Source organism: Henckelia pumila, chromosome 3, assembly GCF_033568475.1.
Source record: "Henckelia pumila isolate YLH828 chromosome 3, ASM3356847v2, whole genome shotgun sequence".
Classification (NCBI taxonomy): domain Eukaryota; kingdom Viridiplantae; phylum Streptophyta; class Magnoliopsida; order Lamiales; family Gesneriaceae; genus Henckelia; species Henckelia pumila.
The window spans coordinates 46,395,674-46,418,583 of NC_133122.1; the positions used below are offsets into that span (position 1 = coordinate 46,395,674).

The 22,910-nt window shown below is 34.4% G+C and overlaps 4 protein-coding genes across 4 annotated transcripts; 2 read left to right on the forward strand and 2 right to left on the reverse strand.

Annotated features, from left to right (window-relative positions):
• The first annotated feature begins 1,476 nt into the window (after positions 1 to 1,476).
• LOC140888646 (uncharacterized) lies at positions 1,477 to 2,867 on the forward strand. Its single transcript, XM_073296343.1, has 2 exons — positions 1,477 to 2,487; positions 2,580 to 2,867. Exons 1-2 carry the CDS (start codon positions 1,477 to 1,479, stop codon positions 2,865 to 2,867), a joined length of 1,299 nt encoding a protein of 432 aa, XP_073152444.1.
• Positions 2,868 to 6,353: 3,486 nt separating this feature from the next.
• Positions 6,354 to 8,453, reverse strand: LOC140888647 (uncharacterized). The gene is made up of 6 exons (XM_073296345.1): positions 7,872 to 8,453; positions 7,655 to 7,798; positions 7,526 to 7,567; positions 6,711 to 7,430; positions 6,538 to 6,622; positions 6,354 to 6,368 (listed from the first exon to the last, which is right to left on the reverse strand). Exons 1-6 carry the CDS (start codon positions 8,451 to 8,453, stop codon positions 6,361 to 6,363), a joined length of 1,581 nt encoding a protein of 526 aa, XP_073152446.1. The 3' UTR covers positions 6,354 to 6,360.
• A 10,126-nt stretch (positions 8,454 to 18,579) lies between these two features.
• LOC140892161 (uncharacterized) lies at positions 18,580 to 20,327 on the forward strand. The gene is made up of 4 exons (XM_073300928.1): positions 18,580 to 19,045; positions 19,522 to 19,680; positions 19,776 to 19,884; positions 19,972 to 20,327. Exons 1-4 carry the CDS (start codon positions 18,641 to 18,643, stop codon positions 20,190 to 20,192), a joined length of 894 nt encoding a protein of 297 aa, XP_073157029.1. The 5' UTR covers positions 18,580 to 18,640; the 3' UTR covers positions 20,193 to 20,327.
• A 206-nt stretch (positions 20,328 to 20,533) lies between these two features.
• LOC140888648 (transcription factor DUO1) lies at positions 20,534 to 21,869 on the reverse strand. The gene is made up of 3 exons (XM_073296346.1): positions 21,658 to 21,869; positions 21,120 to 21,369; positions 20,534 to 21,034 (listed from the first exon to the last, which is right to left on the reverse strand). Exons 1-3 carry the CDS (start codon positions 21,867 to 21,869, stop codon positions 20,534 to 20,536), a joined length of 963 nt encoding a protein of 320 aa, XP_073152447.1.
• Positions 21,870 to 22,910: the final 1,041 nt, after the last annotated feature.

Here is a 22,910-nt window from a genome sequence, read left to right on the forward strand (position 1 = left end):
GACCGAAGTTGTGTGTAAGTGCTCATCTTTTGTATGTGTTTATTGACCATCGATGCCTCTGTGTCGTGTGTTAATGTTGAGATTTTTCAGTCGATTTGATCTTCTTTATATGTTTTTTTTCCAGATTTGTGTAGATTTGATCTATCCAGACTCATTTCAAGTGGAATTGAGGTACTTGATATTCATTAGGTTTTAAACCCAAAAACATAATGTCATTAATATAAATTATGAATGAGAAGTCTTCATTTTATTTTTTTATTATTTCCTTTACTTGAAATATATGATTTTTGGTTGATATAAAGAAACTATTAATTACCCTTGTGGTTTGGAGATTTACCCGGACATTATAACTTTGTGATTTAAAGTTTTTCTAATTGGTGTAGCCCGCAAGATTTTGTTATTCAATGATTGTTAAAATAGATCGTATGAGCTACAATCGAAATTCCCAAATTTGATAGATAGATTCATGTTTTTGGTTATATGAAGTTGGGTCTTGTTTTTATATTTTTTATATAGGTTTTGATATGATATTATGTTATAGCCAATTATTGAATTTCTTCTAGTTGAAATAAGTGAAGATTTTAATTTTTCAATATTGATGATAATAGTGCATGAATATTGAAGTGCAACGCTTCAAGATTTTTTTTTGGGATTTAAAAAAATCAATTGTAAACTCAATCATTGTTACGCATCTATCTACCAACGAGTTTTATTTATCCGAAGAAGATGATATTGTTGTGCAATCCATTCACCATTTTTTTTTGGCTTCTAATATTTTGTAATGTTATCTTCATTTGTTGTATTTTTTAGATGCCCAAATCCATGGTTCTCTTGTATATGAATTTCATAAAACTCTGAATCAAATATTTTACCAAATAATAACATTTGGTTTAGATTGACATTTCAGCTTTAAATGAATTATAGTTCTACAAATATCGTATGCGAGAACTTTTATTGATTGAAAACTACTTTTATTTTTGTAGAATGGAATCTGGAGTAGGGTCTTCTTTCAACCTTGCTTTTTTGGGTTGCTGCAAATGTAATGAGAAATTATTTGTAATTTCAATTATGAGTGGATCTAGTTTGGATGATTTATTTCAGAGTTTGTCAGGCAAATATGAACAAATTAATCCTCAATCTATGTCACTACAATACATAGCTCCACAGTACAAGATGTACGTTACCTTGAACAACAATGATGATGTCCGTAATATGATACATCTTCACATGTGTATGAGGCTAACTATGATTGAATTGAGGGCCGAGAAAAAAAATCAGACTACAGGAGGTTTAAATACTGAGAGGTATAATTCACTCGTTCCTTTTTTTTTTTGCACTGTCTATACTGTTTACTTCAATAATTATTTGTTATCTTTATTATAGATAGAGTTTGAAAGCGTGATTTTGTTGGTGTACTTCGTTATAGTTTTTTGGTGATTTTTAATGTTGATTCATCCTAAAAGTAATTCTAAAGTTATGGTTGTGAAATTCATAAGGGACGACGAAGATGACAGACAATCCAGAAGTGATAATGAGCTTGAAGAGGCTCCCATACAAAATTCCCTTGATTCTTGGTTTCATTGCATACGTGGGGTGGGCCAAACATTCAAAGATGCTGCAGAATTTAGAATTTATATGAAAAAATATTCTGTTGCTATAAGACGCTCATTTTTGTATGCCAAAAATGATCGAGATAAGATTATTGTTGTTTGTACTGAACATAGTTGCAAGTGGCGAGTTTATGCATCCAGACATAAGGCAGACAATCTATTTGGGATCAGAAAATGCAATTTACAACACACTTGTGGAGAGGACAATTTATCTGGTAGAGGACATCCAAGAGCTGATTCAGCTTGGGTTGCAGATTTGATGAAGAATAAATTGAGGGGAGAGCCATCTTACCGTCCCTGTGCAATGGTGAAAGATGTACACAGAGATTTTGGAGTAGATTTAGAGTATCACAAGGCTTGGAAGGGCAAGGAATTAGCTATGCATGATCTCCATGGCACAGATAAGGGGTGTTATGACAAATTGAGATGGTATTGTCGTGCAGTTAGAGAAACAAATCCTGGTAGTGTGGCAGATTGTGAGATTGATGTAGTAACCAATAAATTCAAACGGTTATTCCTTTGTTTTAATGCATGTGCAGTTGGTTTTGCTACTGGTTGTAGACCAATGATTTTTCTCGATGGAACTCATATTAAGAACAAATATAAAGGTAGTATCCTACTTGCAGTGGCAAAAGATGCCAATGATGATCTTTTTACATTGGCATACGCTGTAGTGGATGCTGAGAATGATTCGAATTGGGAATGGTTTTGTTTTCATTTGAGAGGTGTTCTTGTTTTGCAACATATCATGGTGTTTGAAAAGTTCACTTTTTTCTCAGATAGACATCCCGGTATTATCAAGGCTATTAAGCTATTATTTTCGGGAAGTCACCATGCGTATTGTTTGAGGCACTTGGTGGATAATTTTGTGAAGCAGGTTAGTAAGTAATTTAACTTTTTGTTTGAAATCTTCAAATAGTATTATTTATTGATGGTCATATAAATGTGTTAAATTTTTTGTCATTGAAGGTCTTGCGAAGTTATCCGTTACACAACAAAAAACATTGGTCATCTGTGTTCAAGAAAGCTGCATATGCCCCTTCACAACAAGAATTTACATGCCACATTAATAATATTTTGGAATCCATGCCTCGTGCTAGTACTTTTATCACAAGTTTTGATCCACAAAGTTGGGCAAATGCTTTGTTTCCTGGTAGGCGATGGGGTGTAATAAATAATAACATTGCAGAAGCGGCCATCTTCACTTTTAAAATCCCTAACTCCACCTTCACGCCCCCAATATCCTCAAAAGCTTGATCTACTCTTGCCAAGCTCACGGTCCGACCAGTGCTCAAGAATTATTCCGGAATCCAAACTTGACAATTGCAATACTTCACTCTCTCCGGTCGAAGCCATCGTGTGAAAACTCTACACAAAAGTCTCCGAATTGCCTCTGCTTTTGCCCGAGTGTACTACATCGAAGTAGGTACGTACTTGGCTATCCCTCTTAGGTTGCTTGAATTGTTATTGAGTAATTGTGAAGGAAAATATAGTTAGCCTTACGTACACAAGGTGTTTGATAAATTGTGTAAGAGAGTGTGAAGGGGCTGAGTTGTTGAAATATTTATTGTGCACTTGTTGCTTGTGATTAGTGGGTTATTTTGTAATAATTGGTTGAATTGAGTGTAAGGATGCCACCAAAAACAAAAGGAAAAGGATCGGCCTCGTCATCTTCGGGACAACCATCTTTTGATAAAAATAGGTTTTGAAATGCTGCCGCGGCGGAAAATTTTGTTGAATTGTCGCTCAAAAGTATGCATAAGGAGCGGGGAATGGATATGAGGGACTTAAACGCTAAAACTTTGATTGAAGCACGGCGACGTAATTGGCAAGCATTCGTCAAACAACCTTCCGAGGCTGTCATGTCTATTGTTCGGGAGTTCTATGCCAATCTAATGGTGAAACATGATGAATACAAAGTGAAAGTGCGAGGAAAAATGGTGGCGTTTGATGATCAAACTATCAATGCCATGTATCAAATGTCGAACGTTGCATTTGACGATTATCAGCTTTTCACTGAGAATGAGTTCCCAGCCGCTGCCGTGCTACAGGCACTTTGTATTGAGGGTGCCGAATGGAAATTGAATAAGAAAGGTGTCCCTATTTCATTGTACTTCAGATTTCTTAACCGGGACGCCAATAATTGGCATGAGTTTGTCGCCGCACGCATGTTGCCATCGGGTCACACTTTTGAAATTACGGTGGAAAGGGCTAGTTTGGTGTACTGCATAGTCACAGGAAGGACCGTTAATGCGGGTAAAGTGCTTCAGCAATCCATTTACGCTGCTAGTAAAAAATCTCATCTTAGCAGCTTAGTCCATGTTTCATTGATTACGGATCTTTGTCGTTATGCTGGAGTGACTTGGGATGCCACTGAGCAACTTCATCCTACTCGTGCTCCTATTGTTCTTGTCGGGCCATTGAAAAGGGATAAACATAAGCAGACACAGCAGGCAGATATTGCACAGCCCCCACCACAGCCGTCTGAGCTTGCCCCTCCACTGATTCATCCGTCAACAGCACTTCCTTCACATGCTGCTCAAGGGAGTGACTATTCTGGCCGCTTCGATGCTTTGGAAAGGCAAATGCATAAGAAATGGAAGAGAATGCGAGAGCACATGGCATATGTGCATGATTTTAATGCGGCACTCGCTCAGAATTTCCCTCCTACCAATGTGCCATATCCACCGCCACCACCATGGTCTTCAAATGACGAGTCTGACGATGATGGTACCGAGTCCTAATGCTCGGTACCGAGAGGTACATGTTCCTTGTTCTGTTTATTGATTTAAATCATTCGGGACAATGATTTGATTTAAGTTTGGGGGGGTGATTTAGATTTTATGAAAGTGAGTATGTTTGAGTTGAGTTGAGTTCAGTTTGTGTGGAGTTTTAAGTTTGTATTTTTGTTTTGTTTGTCGAGTGAAGTTGTTGTTAGTTGTAAATACAAAGTCATGAAAAGAAATGGAATGAACGAACAATGATGAAATATATTTTTATGAATTACATGAGTATCTGACTATTTGACAAATTGTGAACTGGAAAAGATAAAACAACTGAAAAGATGAACAAGGAACACATATGCGGTAAAAGAAAGTGCAGATGCGGTAAATGGCAGAAAATTGAAGATACAAATTACCGCATATGCATTAAAATATGGTGCAGAAGCGGAAACAAGCAGAGAATTGAAGAAGCTAGGGGCGCATATGCATGAGAAATCTGTGCAGAAGCGGCAAAGGGCAGAGATCTTGGTAAACAAAGAACGCATATGCGGTAAAAGAAAGTGCAGATGCGGTAAATGGCAGAGAATTGAAGATACAAATGACCGCATATGCATGAAAATATGGTGCATAAGCGGAAGCAGACAGAGAATTGAAGAAGCTAGGGGCGCATCTGCGTGAGGTTGCAGAGAATAAAACGAATGAATCACCGCATATGCGGCTTGTTTTAGAGCATCTGCTGAACCTGGAGTTCGCATCTTAAATTATGAATACTGGGGTCTAAACTCATAAACATGAGTTTTTTTTTGTTTAGTTCGCATCTTCAATTAAGTTTTTGCTTATAGCGGCTGATGTAACAAGTCAGGATACTTCTAAAATGTATTTATTATTCAGCTAGTTATGTACCTTATTATGATATAATTGTACCGGAATTACTCAATTTTGTACTTTGATTAACTTGTCAATTGTCGTTACATAACTCTATCGTGTAACTACATAAATGTCACAAATGTACGACATAAATAGGAAAATGACTTGGAATTACCATTTCAAAAAAGAACTTCGCATCAAAACATAATCATTAACCACAATTACAAGGATTTGTCTTTCAAAATGTGTGTAAGTTTTCAACCAACAAAATTATCCAAACTTAATCACCACCAACATAACAAACAAGTTAAATGGTTTTCAACAATCCTTTCTTATCGGATAAAATGGTAGCTGCAACACGAGCTCGATAAGCATTCATATTCACATCCCTTTGATACGCCCAGATTTTCTCTGTGTCTTTAGCCAAGCATTCGGTCCACATAAGTGCATAGATACCACACTCAAGTGTTGGACCTTGATCGCGATACTTTTCTGTCACCACTTCCTCATTGGCTAAGATAAAACCAGATTGGAACCGCATGTATCCAGAAAAAAATTATACCTATCAAAATTTAAAAGTTACAAGATTTCATTCTTAATATTATATTTAAACATTAAAATAGGGTCTTACTAATACTCACAAAAACATTTGTGGTGCCAGATGCGTATGGATCATGCAAGGAATTCCATATACTGAACACACCTTCTGCAGTTTTATACACAAGCAAAAACCAATGCCACCTATCATTCAATGGAAAAATGATGTACTTGCATCTTGTAAATAACTCCTCGTTTAAGTGCTTCAATCTTTCCCTAGTCGCAGATGTCAAGCTTGCAATAAAATCTCCGTAATCACCGCTCCGCAACTTACGTCTACTCCCATATTCTTTCAGTCTATTCAAAATTTCTCTCTGCAGAAAAAAGATTGCAAAAATATCATACTTCTTATTTGGTCAAAAAAGACAATAAAACGTACATAATCGGGGTGCAAAGACGAACCTGAACCGTTGTGTCCACACAATATATTTTAGATCCATATTCCTTACTTTTTGCTTGCATAATTCGCATATAAACATTTATGATTTCGAAATCAACGGGTTGGCCAAAGACAAAGTGACAAAATTTTCGACCATCTAACATAATACTTTCGTCTTCCCAAATTACGACACTACATAAAAAACAAAAAGTTAATGTTTTCTGAATCTATAAATTCAACAATAGTTATGAAAAAAATCATTAAATATAAGCGTACTCCAATTCCTCCATCGAAAGATATTGTGTCAAAATTTGTTTCTCTTCATCACTTGCTTCCTCATGTCCACAGTAATCGGTCCTACCTTTGAATTCATGTAGATCATCTTTCATTGGACTCTTAGCATTCTCATCAACATCTACAATGCACTTTTCCTTCAAACGAATACACTATGAACCATAATAGAAAAGAACAAAAAATTGTCAGTGTGTGGAAATACATAAAACCAAAATATAAAGGATGAAGAGAATTTCAAACCCGTTTTTGACCCTTTCTCTTAGGTCTTGGCGATGAACTGGGCGGCGTCACAAAGATCGAAGCTTTCCTTTTCTTCTTGCGGTCAACCCTTGTTCTTACTGTATCCATGATTGACGATTGAAAGCTGGTCATGATCTCTGCTTTACTGGTACCAACACAACTCACACTTTTCCTTTCCTCAACTGTTCCATCATTTTTATCAAATCCCACATCATTCTTAATTTCGTTTATAATATTTTGCACCACCAAATTAAGATCACTGTAATTGTCATGGTCATTAGACGATCCAATCTCAGATGAATTTCCAACAGCTTCAATCATTTCTTTCTCATTTTTTTCAATATTCTCTTCATCCTCGTTTCTGAAAATATGCACATTACCTTGACTGTTCTCTATATTATCATCCTCAACATTTCTCTCAAAATTCTCATCTCTCTTCATATTCTCATTCTCCTCATTTGTCTCAGTATTCTCATGCCCATCATTTCTCTCAATAGGATCATCTTCTTTGGTCACAAATCCAACCTCATTTTTGCTCTGCAATTTAAATTCTGCTCCAACATCCATCATTTCTTTTTCAATCACAATCTTTGTCTTCCTACGACGCCTAACACTACCACATCCTAATTCAAAACACATTCGATTATTACTCACAACAAATTTTTTTCTCACAACTTCTGATCTTACTACATCGGTAGTACCGTCAGCCACTTTCAACACCTATGGTTGAGTAAACTATTAATTAATGGTTTGAATTTTTCAGTCAATTATCCATATTCCAAAAAAAGTATTTGGCAAAAGGTCAAACTACTTACGTCCAATTTCTTCTCCTCGGGAAAAGGATATATCGGCAAGACCTGTAAAATTATAAAATCACAAAAAATGTTGTCAGTGAAACCATGAAATTGAAATGAGCAATTCAATTCATTATATCAAACAATTACCTTCGTTGAATCTATGGATTTCAGCAATAATTCAGCTTTTTCCTCGTTCAATGGGATTTTGCTGTCCATCCACCGAAACAAGCGAGGGAACATTTCTAAACTACGTCGTACACCTAGAGAAGGCATTCTCTCGTACACCCAAGCCTAAACCAAATTAAATAATAGTCAATTAATCGATAAAACAATACAATAATAAATAAAGTAACAAAATACGCACCATTAATCCAACAGTGCATCCATCGAAATAAGTTTTACTACCAGTTTTGCGTATTTCTCTCTGAATAAATCGAAACGCGGCATCTCCCCAAGCATATTCAAAGAATGTGGTAAGATTGTCCAGGTAAGGAAATATAAAACTCGGGGTAAAATAATTTCCGGTAGAAAATATTATGGAGTTGAAGATGAACAAAATGTAAAGCCGAACAAAATCATCAACTTCTAAGTCATCATCACTTCCTGCAAGAGAAATAAGTTTTTTATATATTGTCGCTCGCTTTGCTTTTCCAACTTGACCTCCAAATTGACGAGCCACAAATATAGAATCCATTCTTAGATCCAAGTCTACAGGCTGCCCAATATGATGCAATCCAAGAATAATAGAAAACTCTTCTGGAGAAAAGGGAATCATAATACCATCACCCACAGTCAAAGAACATGATTCAATCTGAAATCTATTCAATATGAAATCAACTCTACGACTACTAACAGCGAGTTTGGGAATGTCAACCCAATTAGCAAAAGGAGTCTCATTTATCCTAATCCATTGTTTTTGTCCTAGAATTGGTTTTAGTTCTGTCATCGCATCTTTAAAACAAGTGGGTGAGCATCGACTACAGTACAGTTTTGTACTTCTCTTGTTTTGTCCTTCATCAACAACGTTCTCTTCCACTGTCGTTCCTGAACTCATATATATATATATACAAAATTATCAATAAACCATAATATGATCAAGAACTGCGATAAAAAAAAAATTTGTTATATAAATCACAAACAAACAAAAAATAACTTACATATAAATCACAAACACACAAAATATAGATATGATCATCACATTCTTATTACCAAATATAAAACCATTTAATTAAGTGATAAAAATCTCTATTTCAATCATTGTTACATTGATTTTAAAATCCAGCTTATAATTATATAAGCATTTCGAATACTCAATTCAATCTAAATAAATAAATATACAAGTTTCATTTCAATACACCGATGTCGAAAGTTAACATTCAAAATTAGGTAACCGACGTAGAGAATTTAAGATACTACCCGCCATAATTCTTCCTAACAGGAAACAGGGGTGTGGTTTTTGCCCCACATAAAAATATTTTCTCCACTATAACATAATTTTTATATTTCATCAGGAAGAATAAACACTCAGTTTAATATTAAAACAAATTAACTGTAACCGGATGAACAAGAAAAAAACCCTATAATTCGAATGATCTGTAAGCGAATGAACAACAAAAAACCTAGAATTTAGGGATTAAGATTTAGCATACGAAAAAAAAAAAGTAATATCAACAACAACCAATAATAACAAAATAGAATAGAAAAGAATTACTGAAATGGATTCCAAAAAACATTACGTTGTGAAGCTCTTTTCGATTTCAAATCTGGAGGATCGATGCTCGACTTCTTCTGCTTTGCCCTTTTTATGTTCTTCGACTTCTTGGGCTTAGGCGACTTTTTCATCATCTTCCACGCCAAATTTGTTGACTAAATCTCGGATGCGCAGAAGACCATACGCAGATTAGGCCCGATGAAGAAGAAAGGGAGAAAGGATGGATCGACTTCTTCTGCTTTGCCCTTTTATCTTTTGTTATTATTTAACATACATAAAATATATTTTTTAAAAAAAGGATATATGGGTAATTTCGGGGCAAATGGGGAGCTGAAACAAAACATGAACATGGGTCAGGTACTGAAAATGGAAATCTACTGGCATGGGGACTGGAAAGCAAAATACCTTTGTGTTTGGGGATTTACCCCTAATTTACCGAGATATATATATATATATATATATATATATATATATTTGAAAGTGAAATACACTTCATTATAACTAGGCAAGTAGGCATGCATATATTTGGGAAATAGAAGAGACAGCATACACGTACTTCATTAGTGCTATGAAAAAATAAAATCCATACATATATATACATATACATATATATCTATATGTCAATTTATAAAATTTGAATTGCGTTTTTACAAATTAAAATTTCCCCCCATTTATAATTTTCGTTTAAAAAATAGAATTTGCATTTATCATTTATTAGCAATTTAGCATTCACTGTTTACAACATTTACCTAATTTAATCGTTTATACATCATTAATTAGTGGTCGAACAATGCTAGCAAGTGTATATCCTAGTCCCGCGAGAAGTGATTTAATACTAATTTTTTTTTAAAAAAATTAGTATTAAACTGACTTGAAATATAATTTCACCTTTGAATTTAATTCGAATAGTTAAAAAAAATTAGTATTAAACTGACTTGAAATATAATTTCACCTTTGAATTTAATTCGAATAGAAACAACTTAAATGAACCACGAAGATTAAAATTGAGTTGTATGATTTCTTTTAATCTGCTTAATTTGAAGTGTGTAGGGGGCAAGTTATTATCATCATTTATAATTTCTGGGGGTCATGAAAATTATTTAACAAGTCCTTTTCCCTACAATTTAGGGCTGCGGACCACCCTATTACGAACATTTCGATTTCATCTGCCTGTCTTGAAAGAAAGAAAAGTCAAAAGATGTGAATGTTACTTACCAATGTTTGTCAGCGGTTTTTGTCATTTACATCGTTAACTTTTGTATCAATCATGTATTTTTCAATTTTTGACCATTTAATCATTCTTCCATAAAATTTCCGATATGATTTTACATACATCACCATATATTAGAAAACCTTAGGTGGTTGGATTCTCTCCGTAGGTATATATTTACGCACTTTCAGACCTTCAGATCCTTTGCTACAAAAAAAAAATAATAATAATAATCTATTGAAAGACCCCATCGTTGATGTGAAATATTGATAAGGTGGATACACTAAAGTACATTACTTAAGAAAAGGTCGTTTGGATTTATTCGTGGTTTGTTTAGTTTATTTCTTATTTGTTTTATTTACTTTGTTTGTTGGATTTATAGGAATTCCTTTTAATCAAGAACGAACTGATTTGGATATGGATATTTTGGTTTGGGTCATGCATGCCAAAATAATGACTAATATTGCAAAAAAAATAAAGTTGGTCACATACAAAAACTAAATCTTAATTAATAACATGATATAAAAGTAATAAAACTAACATCGCAAAAATAAAATACTATAAGATCAAAATTGTGAGTTTGAATCACCGGAACAAAGGTAAAACAAATTTATATATAAGTCTGATCATTTGTGGTAAATATATAAGGCAGTATTAACTTAGATTTCCTTAAAACAAAAAAAAGGGGTAAAAGTTCTGTGATAAATAATCGTGTTAATGATCACTTGTGAAATAATAGAGGGTTGTTATCAAAAAAAGAATATATGTACTATGTCTCTTCAAAAGTACCTCAAGTACTTCAAGACTTTGTAAGCCATTGTATGTACATTTTTGTCACTTAATGTAACTTTTCAACTCTAAAAGTATGTGTGGCTATGTACATTGTATGTATGATTTTCCATTGAAATCAATGAATTTATGGTCATCCAAGGATAGTTTAAGGTAGTGTTTGCAACCTTTAAAAATAAGTGATTATGGATATTTTCTTCATAAATTTGTGAAGAAAATCTTCATAATCACTTATTTTTAGATGTTGCAAACGTACACTATCAAAATATAAAACTACAACGAATCGATTCAATAAATTTTGAAGAAATTAATAAAAATTAGCCGAGTACACAAGTGGCTAGCTAGGCCGAGATTATATTATTACAATTTCCTCTCAAAATTGCATGAAGATTAATGGGACGTATATATATCTTGTCGTGCATGTGCACTTCAATGGTAGCAGCTGTGGAATGTCAACGTAAAGGCCCCTTGTTGCATTGATTGATGTTGCTGCACAAATTATAATTAAAACACGATATATATATATATATATATATATATATATATATATATATATATATATATGAGAACTTGTTAAACGAAATAAATTATGTTCTGGGAAAAAAAAAAAAAAGAAACGAAAGAAAACCTTGTGCATAAGTAAATTTTGTCGGTACGAAATTAATAATCTAAATATGGGCCGTCTTTAGATGAAATAATTACCGAGGCGTATAAAATCTTTAGATATTTAAAAAGTTGGGCCGGCTTGCAACAAGTTCCATGATAATTCAGTTATGGATTTTTTCAGAAAAACAAAACAAGAAAATGTTGCCACTGAATATGCCGCTTTGCGGGAGTAAAACTTTCTCTTTAAAAACAGCGGGAGAAAAAAATAAAATTGTTAAATTCGTTTTTTAAGTTGATTTATTTTAAGTTTTGGTCATTTAAGTTGTAAAAATTGATTCTTGAAGGTATACCTTATCTTTTTTTTTTTTTTAGTCTTATCAATTTTATCGTAGTATTGGCATTGAACGACGTGCCAAAAAAATTAGGTACCATCGAAAAATATTAACATGACTCCAGAAAATACAGACGTCAAACCAAAAAATGATTATATGTTGAAAGACACATCAGCACTTCGACGAAATATGACCAATAACAAATAAACATAAAAACAAAAACAAAAACAAAAACAAAAACAAAATAAAGAATAAAGAATAATAATAAACTTATACTTATATGACGAAGATCAAAGTTTGACTACTTAATTAGATAGTCAAAACCTAAAATAGGTCAACTTAGATGATATTGACTATTTTTGATTATTTATCTTTGAAAATATATGTAGTTGAATTTCAAATTTAGTCTGATATTTTTGAATTTTTTTTTTTTTTTTTTGTAATTTTCGACATATAGTATTTTTTTCAACTTGAATGTGACACCAATATATATTTATAGTATCACATAGCATTGGCGATCAAACTTGATTAAAATGTTCATTAATTTTATCTTTAAGGCATAGTTTGGTACACATGATAAGAAAGTGATTAATAAATTATCTTCATTCATCTTATTTTTGGTTTATTTTTAAAAAGTCCATTATAAGTCAATGGGTCCTTGATAAATGCTTTGACAATGGGGACTATGTATCCCTTTGATTTGGTGTGATAAATTTAATACAACTAAAAAAATACTACAAAAAAATATGATTACCCTCCACATATAAAAACATCTAAACTATAAACACACCTCATTCTCCTCCACATTACGGTAGGGTTAATTTTATCATTAAAATCGAATATATAAATTTAATCACTCTTATTAAAATCATACCAAACATTCAATATTGTATCCTACCATTTAACTTATCCTTAATTTATCTTTATATTATATATCCTATATTTATCATGTCCTTAAAACTAGTCATGACATCAAGAATGATAAATGTATCTAGCATACTATATTAGTATGAACAATTAAACATACGTACAGGTCAAAAGAGCACAAGTGGCATCATAATATCTCATCAAGCCTCCACGGGTCACTCATCAGTCATCTCCAAACTCTGAAAAAATTTCAGTCAAAACGATTAAGGCAAAAGAAGAACCAAGTTTCCAAAGCTCAAGTTATTGCATACATTTCAAACGCATTTGAACATCTAGTTTTGTTACACTAACGTTTAATTTTTGATGATTTTGGTCTAATTTTTTATGTGACAGCTTAACACGTCAATATTTTTCGGTGTCATGTCATCATTTTTCGATGTCATGTCAACATTTTTTGGTGTCATATCAGCAATTGAACCAAAATCACCAAAAAATAAAAGTTAGTGTACCAAAACCAAAAAATAGATAAGTTAATAAAAAAAAATAGTTTCTGTAATTAATATAGAGGGTTTAACTTTAATCTATAGTGTAGTCGTATAGATATAAATATTAAAATAAATTTTAAAAAAATATTTTAAAAGAATAGCTCTTTCAAGTTCGCTTGAAAAAGCAGAAGAATTCAAATTTGACCAACCTTATTTTCCAAAATCTTCCCCACCAAAACAACAATTGAAGCTCTTAATTAGGCTTTTCAACATTGAGTCCATGTGGCAAAGTATATTAAATATATTTTTCTGGAATTACACTTCCTATTAGTATGATTTATGTAATGACCCATGTCTTTCCACCGCACCTCTCCCCAGCTTATAGCATGGGCTCGGATCGTATGATTCGACGGGTATCGTACTCATGACATCCCCACTTTTGGCAGTGGGTTTTTGCCCTCCCTAAAGATAGAACCTTGCACCTCCAGGATTAAGTACAAGTTCTTATCAATTGATACCAGAGATTAGGGGTGTTCAAACTTCGGATAAAACCGAAAAAATCGTAAATCCAAACCGGAAAAACCAAACACCGAACCGAGCCAAAAAACGAAATTTAAAATTCAGATATAAATGTTTAAATCAAAATTTATTTGGTTCGGTTTTGGATTATATATCTCAAACCGAACCGACCGAAATTACCGAAATTTTATTAAATTAATAATTTTATTTATATAACTTTTTATATTATATATTTTATAAGATGATATCTAGTGAATAAATAATCATTTTTAATAATTTTTAGTTAATTATTGTTTATTTAAGTCATTTAACTTTGAATTTAAAGGTTTTACAAAGAAATCATTTAAAAGATAACATATTATATTTTAAAATATATTTATAAAATTAATTAAAATATTTATATCAAAACCAAAATAACCGAACCGATTAAGTAGAAAATCGAATCAAACCGAAGAAAAACGGTTCGGATATCGGATTATATATTTTTAAAACCAAAAACCGAAATAAATAAAGGATAACCGAACCGAACCGAACCGACCGATGAACACCTCTACCAGAGATGATAAGAACTTGTGCTTAAGCCTCGAGGTGCAAGATTCTATCCTTTGGGAGGGAAAAAACCCACTGCCAAAAGTGGGAAGGTCATGAGTGCGATGTCCATCGAACCATGCGGTCCGAGTCCATGCTATAGGCTGGGGAGGGTAGTAGCTCAATTGGTATCAGGGATGAAAAAAACTTGTACTTAAGCCTGGAGGTGCAAGGTTCTATCCCTGGGGATGACAAAAACCCAGAGCCAGGAGTGGGGAGGTCATGAGTGCAATGTCCGTCGAACCATGTGGTCCGAGCCTATGCTATAGGCTGGGGAGGGATGCGGTGGAAAGACGTGGATCGTTACAGTTTAATAGCAAGGCCCCATTCATCACTTGAGAGTGACATTGGTGCAGTGGTTAAGGGTTCAGACTTCAGACCCCAAGGAGTCCTATTTGCAGGGTTGTCACCGTTTGGCTCGTGTATGGGATGATAATGATACATAATATAAGGATGATATATATATATATATATATTTGGATAATATAAAGGTGCATCATACTAATCATTTATAATACTTGAGTCAAGCATTGACCAAAACAATGATGATTAATCAATCAATGTCGTCTTATCATCTGCACCAAGCGGTGCCATTTAAAGATTACTATCAATACCCCAAACATTAAAAAAAATGATGATGATAGAGGGTAAAGCGATATCAATAAAATTTTATCATCGCTTTTTTCAATATTCAAAATATCGTGATTAATGTATTTTTTTATTAGCCGTTATAACTGATGTCTATACATCTAGATCTCTCATGTAACGTTCGATTTTCATATTCCCGCTAGCTTATTTTGTATTTTTAATTTTTTTTTTCCACTCGAAATCTAACAATAAACATTATATTTCATTTCCCCATCATCACATCTTTTGCAAATTTCTGAAAATAGATATTTGAATAACGGAATATGACCATTTTCAGCAAATACATATAGATGCACAAAATCATCACCGTAATATTATAATCATGTGTCGTAATATTGTCATAATTTCGTCCAAAAACATAAATAAAACCTTTAAAGCAAAAATGTTTTGCGACACGGTCTTATAGGTTAATTTTGTGAGATAGATCTCTTATTTGAGTTATCCATGAAAAATATTGTTTTTTACCAAAAGTATTACTACTTATTGTAAATAGGGATTAGGGATGTAATCAAGTCGAGCCGAGTCGAGTAGCACACTACTCGAGCTCGAGCTCGAGCTCGTCTATATCTCGAGCTACTCGAACTCGAAAATTATATATAATTATATATAAATATATATAAATAAATAATTATATGAATAAATAAATAAAATATTATATACATTATATTTCTATATATATTTATATTATATTTTATATTTATATGTGTTATCGAGTAGCTTGCGAGCTACTCGAATACATATATTTCGAGCTCGAGTTCGAGCTCGATTGTATGTTCTCGAGCTCGAGTTCGAGCTCGAGCTCGGTCAAATCGAGCTCGAGTCGAGTTTTGACCGAACTACTCCAACTCACGAGTAGCTCGGCTCATTTACACCCCTAATTGGGATAGAGTTTACTCGTCTCATTAATAAATATTTGTGTGACCGTCTCACAATAAACATGTTCAAACTTTAATGTGCTGCACCAGACACGTTGCATCACCAAAATTCTGTCACTTAAATCAAGAAAGTAAATTAGACATTTGGGGCACCCTAATAAAATTACTTACACTCATTATCGAATTATATGAATCTGAATTAAATACCATAAAGACATGCAAACATGTACTCTCCACGAGCCACTATATAAACACACAAACCAATTCATACATCTCCATCATTTTAATTCCCTTGAGCAGCAGATTGAACCTTACAAGTCCCAGAAAACCCTCCCAACCGCAACATGTCGATCACCAACGCTGCCGCGAACGAGGTCGGATCCTCCCAAGTGTCTGACCTTAACGCAGATGCCGAGCCATATATTCCCTTGTCTGAACAGTACTTTCAACAAGGATCTAGAATCCAGAGGTCTTTGTTCATCACTTTCTCTAATGGCTTACCCCTCAATCCCATAGAAATCCACGAACACTTCTTGCAGTTGAGTCCATTACAAGAATTCATTTACTTCTTTTTTTATTATTATTTAATTCCATGTGTTTCGTTTTTGGATCCAAATTTAATTCTTTGATGAATTTGAAGGGTATACGGAGACTGTATCGAGTTTGTGTATGTACATAGAGAGGAAGATCGAGTTCCGGAGTTTGGAAGAATCTTGTTTCGAACTGCTGACATGGCCGCTTGGATTTTAGGAGGTCGAAGTGTCGTGAAGATGTTCGTAAGAGGCAAGCCTATATGGCTAAAGAGATATGTCCCCAGACATAGAGGTTTTTGATTTCTCGTAGATTGTAGATGAATAATGATGATGACGATGATAATAATAAAAATAATATGAAGAAGAAGAATGTTAATAATAGAATAAAATTTAATTGGGCGCCATTGTATTAATCGATCATAATGCAAGTCAAGAAAATCAAGGTTGTTTTGCCATGCAATTGATTAGATTTCTTAATTCTTTGTAGTTGATTTGCGGAACGAGTTAATCGTATCCTGGATTAACTCTCAAATGTATAAATACATATTCTCGCCATATACAAATACAATCCATTATTATTGTCTTTGATTTCTGCAAGATAATTATCATGTTGAAATAATGGTCGCCGAAATTAGATAGGACTGGATCAAAAGTTTTTGCGCTCTAAAAAAAATCTTGAAAGTTCGTTATCAGAAGTTTTTGCGCTCTAAAAAAATCTTGAAAGTTCGTTATTGGCCGTTATAAGTACCCGTCGTTGGCTTGTTGCAATCTGATAACTAAACTGAATGTTATCAAACCGTTTTTCGCGCGTAAAATTTTTTATGATGTTAAGTCCTTATTATAATTTATAACTCCACATCCTTTTTTTTTCCTCCCTTGACGCGTGAAATGAGCTTTTAAATTGTTATTAATCTTAATGCTAAGAGTAGACAAAATTGCTTTTTTTTTTTTCCGTTAGATTACAAGGAAAAAGAACTTTATTGGTGTAACATTAATGAGTACACAGCTTTTACTTTATTTTCTGTAATACGATTACAGAAATATTATCGTGATAGCATCTTGGCGATTCAAATTTTACTTTGAAATTTTGAAAGATCTAAAATTCAAAAAAATGTAAATACAGAATCAATGTGTTGCACAATATGATGCTACAATAAGATTTCTTAATTAAAATTTGGAAATATAGGAAATCTAGTAAAGACTTCGTTGGCACCTATTAGTTTTTCCAAAAACGCCAACACTGTAAGTTAAGATTTTAAATCTCATATTTCAAATTATACACACATGCAGTACTCATTTTTTAGTGATAATTATCTCAAATTAATTGCAGAAACGTCCAAATTCTTTTTAAAATAAATACCACACCACCATTTTTGCATTTTTTTTTAATACATGATACATCGATATTGTAATTACTTCTTTAATTGGGAAATTCATAAAATAATATATGAAAATCTTCATAATGATTTTGATTACCAAAAGAACACTCTACATCAAATTAATCTTTAATCAAAAGCCATAAAATTTCGATTTGTATTTTGCAATATATCCATGTTTTGTTACGTCATATTTTTGTATACACTTCTTGAGGTTATGTTACTTGGAGGGATAAAGCATAAGAATGATTTAAAGCACACTTTATATATTATTTTCCTTTTATTTCTAATGTATTTTACTATTTTCATTGGTATGACAAATAATCATAGTCGTGAAACTTCCAACTTATATTTTACAAACAATAAAGGTAAATAAAAAGTGAATTATCTATATTATATTCGAACTCAATTTCAATTTCAATTTCATAATTAATTATTATTTTGTAGTAATTTGACCATGCTACGTGTGCATAATATAATTGATGCTAAAAAAAGATTGGTGCGTAGAAAACTATTTTGGTTTCAAAATAAGCGTCAGATTCAGAGAACTCAGCTGGCGGAGGCACCGCCACTTGTCCTCCTTCCGCCTAACAAATGGCCCAATTCAACTGCTCTCTATCCCTAAACAACGCCGAAACGCCATTTCCAATCATGGGCTCCTCCGAAACCAGTCCCAAGCAGCCTCAGTCTCATCAAAACGTCGTCGTTATGCGGCACGGCGACAGGGTGGACTACATCAACCCGCTCTGGACGGCGACTGCCGCCAGGCCGTGGGACCCGCCGCTGATTGATTCAGGGAAGGCCCGGGCTTTCCGGACGGGCTGGAGGATCAGGAAGGAACTCGGGATCCCGATTCATCGGGTTTTCGTCTCTCCGTTTCTCCGGTGCCTGCAGACGGCGTGTGGAGCGGTGACGGCCCTCTCCGCCGTGGAAGATAAGTCCGCCGAGCTCGATGGTTTTGAGCTCAGCGGCGTCGTTATCGATCCCTCGATAATCAAGGTTTGTTTTTTTATTATGATTCTTTACTGTTTTTCACATTTTATGATGTGTCTTCAAATTGTCTGTGAATTGTCGGAAATATTGTAGCATAAGGAATAATTGGTGGGACGTAGGTGTCTGCTTTTTTGCTCCTCAAAGTGTGGAAGTGTTCCCAAAATGCTGAGGAGATATTATTTCAGTTCAAAGTAGCTTTTGTCTAGTTTGTTTCATGGGATGGGTAGATTTGATTTATGTAGCAATTGTACTTGCCATAGTGCCATTTGTCCTTGAAATTTGAATACAGTGATTATTTTGCATAGGCTTGTAAGATGTTCCAAAATGTTTTGAAGGGGCTAACTTTTGTATAAGAAACCACTTGGATCCTTTGCATACATTCTCTTTTGTGTCCTTGATAATCGAAGTATATTCTTCTGACTTGGCCTATTTGTTTATTTGTTTTGTTGTCATCTTGAATGGTTTTAAAAGTACTTTCTCAGGTCTCAATTGAATATGGATTGTGTGAAATGTTGAATTCCAGAGCCATCAAACCTAATGTGGCACCCAAAGACGGAATTTTTAGTTTCGACATCTCAAACTGTGAAGCAGAGTTGCCTGCTGGCACTGTGGATAATAGCGTTGAACAGATTTATAAAGAGGTATTTATTTCATATAATTGCATAAAATTTTTAGACGTCATGCGCATGTACTAGTTCATCGTGTGATCCAAGTTGCGTTCACTTGTAAAATGTAGCTGCCAAAATGGCAAGAAACAGCAGAAGCTACTCGGGCTCGGTATCTTGATGTGATCAAGGCTCTTGCCGATAAATATCCATCTGAGAACTTGTTGCTTGTAACACATGGTAAGCTTTTCCATTCCCATTTTTTTTTAAACTTTTTTTCAAGTCTTAATTTGATACAAATATTGATCACCATCACATTGGTGTCAGGGGAAGGAGTAGCATCTTCTCTTTGCAGATTTGTGAAAGACGTAGATATGATCTGTGAAGTTGAGTATTGTGCTTATTCACACTTGCGCAGACCTATTCTTTTTGGCGGAAACAATTCTTTTACAGCCGGAGACTTCGTGGGTTCACCCGAAGGTCAAGTTGGTGTAACATATCTTTTGGTTAACAAAGAATCAGACAATCCCCAGCAGAACTCCAAGTAAAAGCAGCATTTCATTGTATAATTTGTTTTTGGTAAAGGCTAGTGTTAGCCATATATTGAAGCATGACCTCTATTATAATAAGGTGTTGAACTTGCTAAGTTGATTTATTGAATACACCATTTATTGAATACATCGTTTCGGATACGTCATTATGCATGTGTTAGATCTTGATTTAAAGTTAATGTCTCATTTTTAACTGCAAGTACACTCGTGAAGTCAATCATGCTGCTATGTGAGTTACTTAAATGCGCAAAGTACAGGAAGAAAAATAAGTATTTGCAACAAGAAACAACAACAAAAGCCAATGGGAACCTAACTACTGAACGGCTAGTAGAAACCCTTCATGACCATTCTGAAGGGCTTGGAAGTGGTTCGATCTGATCAAACATGTCCATCGGAGGGAAGTCTTCGACAAAAGTATCAGGCATACTTTCAGCGCTACCAGAAACTTGAGAGCTAGCTGTAGGTCCAAAGCACGAAGGCACGATAGGAAGCTGAGCAGTGCCTAATACGGACCCACTCGTATGTCCGAACACATCCAAGAAAGTAGGATCTCCAAACCTAGACACAAATTCTTGGCTTTCGACTGGTACAGGGAAATCTGGTTGAAATTGTGGAATCTGGCAGAAGGGGAGGTGCAACTGTGGCTCGATAAATGGTTTCTTTTCAATATCATAGTCAAGCTGAAAAAGGCTCGAATCATAATACAGCGAGCTTGGGTAGTTTATATCAGACATTGTCTCCATCTTGATCGTCTTCTCGGAGTCATGAATCCGCGATGATGAGCAGGACTGGGGCTTGGTCACTGATTCTTCCTCTGTCGATGGACTGAACTTAGGAGCCTGAAAGTATGACACGAGATCATAAGGATCCGAATTCCAACTACCTGATTGTTTCCTATTGCAGAAAAAAGAATTCGATTCTTACTTCGATAGAGGGAACATCATGGTAGACAGCGGCCTCGGAATCCTTGATACTACTCTTGTGTGATCTGCTTGATGATGGTGCAGAGGTATGCAGGATTCTTGCGAGCCTCTTCTGCCTGCTGCTCCAGAAATTCTTGACATCATTGTCCGTTCTTCCGGCCAAATACGTCGCAATGCGAGCCCATTTGTTCCCGAATTGTGCTTGAAGATCAATCACCGTTCTCTCCTCCTCTGCTGTAAATTTCACCCCACTGCAGAAAACAAAAATTGATAATAACATGTCTAGAAAAATACAAGTTGTTACATCAGAAAAATAAAAACGACCAAAAAATGAACCCGGAGAATTAAAGAACACAAATTGTCAATATCTAAGCTTCAGCACACATTAGAATCGACGAATGCAACTTCGAATCCCTACACAAATGCAAATTGCAGTAAAATGCACGCAGAAAACACTAGGGGGACCTGGAAAAGTGCATTAAGCTTTTTTTAAAAAAAACAAAACAAAAATCGTAACTTAAAGCACAAAAAAGGCGTACTTCTTCAAGTTGGGACGGAGTTTATTGACCCATCGGAGTCGGCACGACTTTCCGGTGCGCTGCAACAGCCCTTTGGATCGAATGGAGCTCCAATCTCTCGGCCCGTGCTTCTTCACATGATTTAGCAACACTCGATCTTCTTCTTCCTTCCATGGCCCTTTCTTAATCTCTCCCATCTCGTCATAAATCATTCTCCTCTTCCCGTCCATCATCATTCAGCGACAAATTTTTCGACCAATTCAGCACCAAAATGTTTACTGGGAAAGACAATTGACGAAGAATTTCTTCATGCGCAAATGGTGACTTCTGCAGGAGTTCTTCAGCGGATTTTGGATTTCGATCGTGGAGTGAGATATTGTGTGTGTTTTAGTGTGTGTATTTGGGCGAGGGACACTGACGGTTAAGGCGGTTATGGCCACCATCTGCCCACTAAATTAGCCCACATTCTCAACGTTCAAATTAGATTGAGGGGGAAATGCCCCAAAGTACGGAATTGCCCTCCTTCCGATGGATCGATTAAATTGTTATTTTGGGCTTGGGGTCAGAAAATTTTAAATACCCAACCACGTAAAGCCCACTTGAGTCTTGGTAAAAAAAAATGTAAAATTTTATAGGTTTAAGGGTGTAATTATGTGACAGAAAAGTATTATGAAGCTTTGTAATTAACTGTGTAAATCATGCCTTAAATTTAAATAAATGAATATGTACGTCGAGATAAAATAAATTTCATGTTGACCGTCTAATTAGCCTTGTGAAATTTAAAAGAAGCAAAAACAAAACAAAACAAAGTTTATTATTACGCATCAAAAATAAACTCTAGTTATAGTGCTATCTTGTTATATATTAGATTTCGTTTTGTGTGTGTGCTATACAATAAAATTTTAACAAGCAGTATTTTAATTGAAGATCGTCGGATCACTCACGATCAAAAATTAACTCTAAAAACACAACAAATACTGATGAGATACTAGTATAAGCGTGATATCCTTACATCGTTTTCCGATAGTTTAATTTTAAATTGGTTGTGCGATATACATATATTTTTAGTAATGGCATGCATATGTTCAGATCAAGGCATTACCAATTACCATTATGAACTCGAATCCTCTTCTCGTCATTAGTGAAGAAAACTAAGCCACATGCACAATCTTGTACACGATCTGAGGAGATTTTTTATTCACTTTTGACTCGGATTTTGGGTTACCCGAAATCTCGAATGTTGTAAATGGCACGTGCAAAATAAAAACAATCTA

What these genes read in the sequence shown, in the direction of transcription:
- LOC140888646 (XM_073296343.1), top strand. Translation starts at nt 1,477, where the DNA reads ATGGTTGTGAAATTCATAAGGGACGACGAAGATGACAGACAATCCAGA. An exon ending in TGGATAATTTTGTGAAGCAG is followed by an intron (nt 2,488 to 2,579) that starts GTTAGTAAGTAA and finishes TTGTCATTGAAG; the next exon opens with GTCTTGCGAAGTTATCCGTT.
- LOC140888647 (XM_073296345.1), bottom strand. Translation starts at nt 8,453, where the DNA reads ATGACAGAACTAAAACCAATTCTAGGACAAAAACAATGGATTAGGATA. An exon ending in GATGCACTGTTGGATTAATG is followed by an intron (nt 7,799 to 7,871) that starts GTGCGTATTTTG and finishes AATTTGGTTTAG; the next exon opens with GCTTGGGTGTACGAGAGAAT. An exon ending in AATCCATAGATTCAACGAAG is followed by an intron (nt 7,568 to 7,654) that starts GTAATTGTTTGA and finishes ATAATTTTACAG; the next exon opens with GTCTTGCCGATATATCCTTT.
- LOC140892161 (XM_073300928.1), top strand. Translation starts at nt 18,641, where the DNA reads ATGGCCCAATTCAACTGCTCTCTATCCCTAAACAACGCCGAAACGCCA. An exon ending in TTGAACAGATTTATAAAGAG is followed by an intron (nt 19,681 to 19,775) that starts GTATTTATTTCA and finishes TGTAAAATGTAG; the next exon opens with CTGCCAAAATGGCAAGAAAC. An exon ending in CTTGTTGCTTGTAACACATG is followed by an intron (nt 19,885 to 19,971) that starts GTAAGCTTTTCC and finishes CATTGGTGTCAG; the next exon opens with GGGAAGGAGTAGCATCTTCT.
- LOC140888648 (XM_073296346.1), bottom strand. Translation starts at nt 21,869, where the DNA reads ATGATGGACGGGAAGAGGAGAATGATTTATGACGAGATGGGAGAGATT. An exon ending in CTCCGTCCCAACTTGAAGAA is followed by an intron (nt 21,370 to 21,657) that starts GTACGCCTTTTT and finishes TGTTTTCTGCAG; the next exon opens with TGGGGTGAAATTTACAGCAG. An exon ending in ATGATGTTCCCTCTATCGAA is followed by an intron (nt 21,035 to 21,119) that starts GTAAGAATCGAA and finishes TCATACTTTCAG; the next exon opens with GCTCCTAAGTTCAGTCCATC.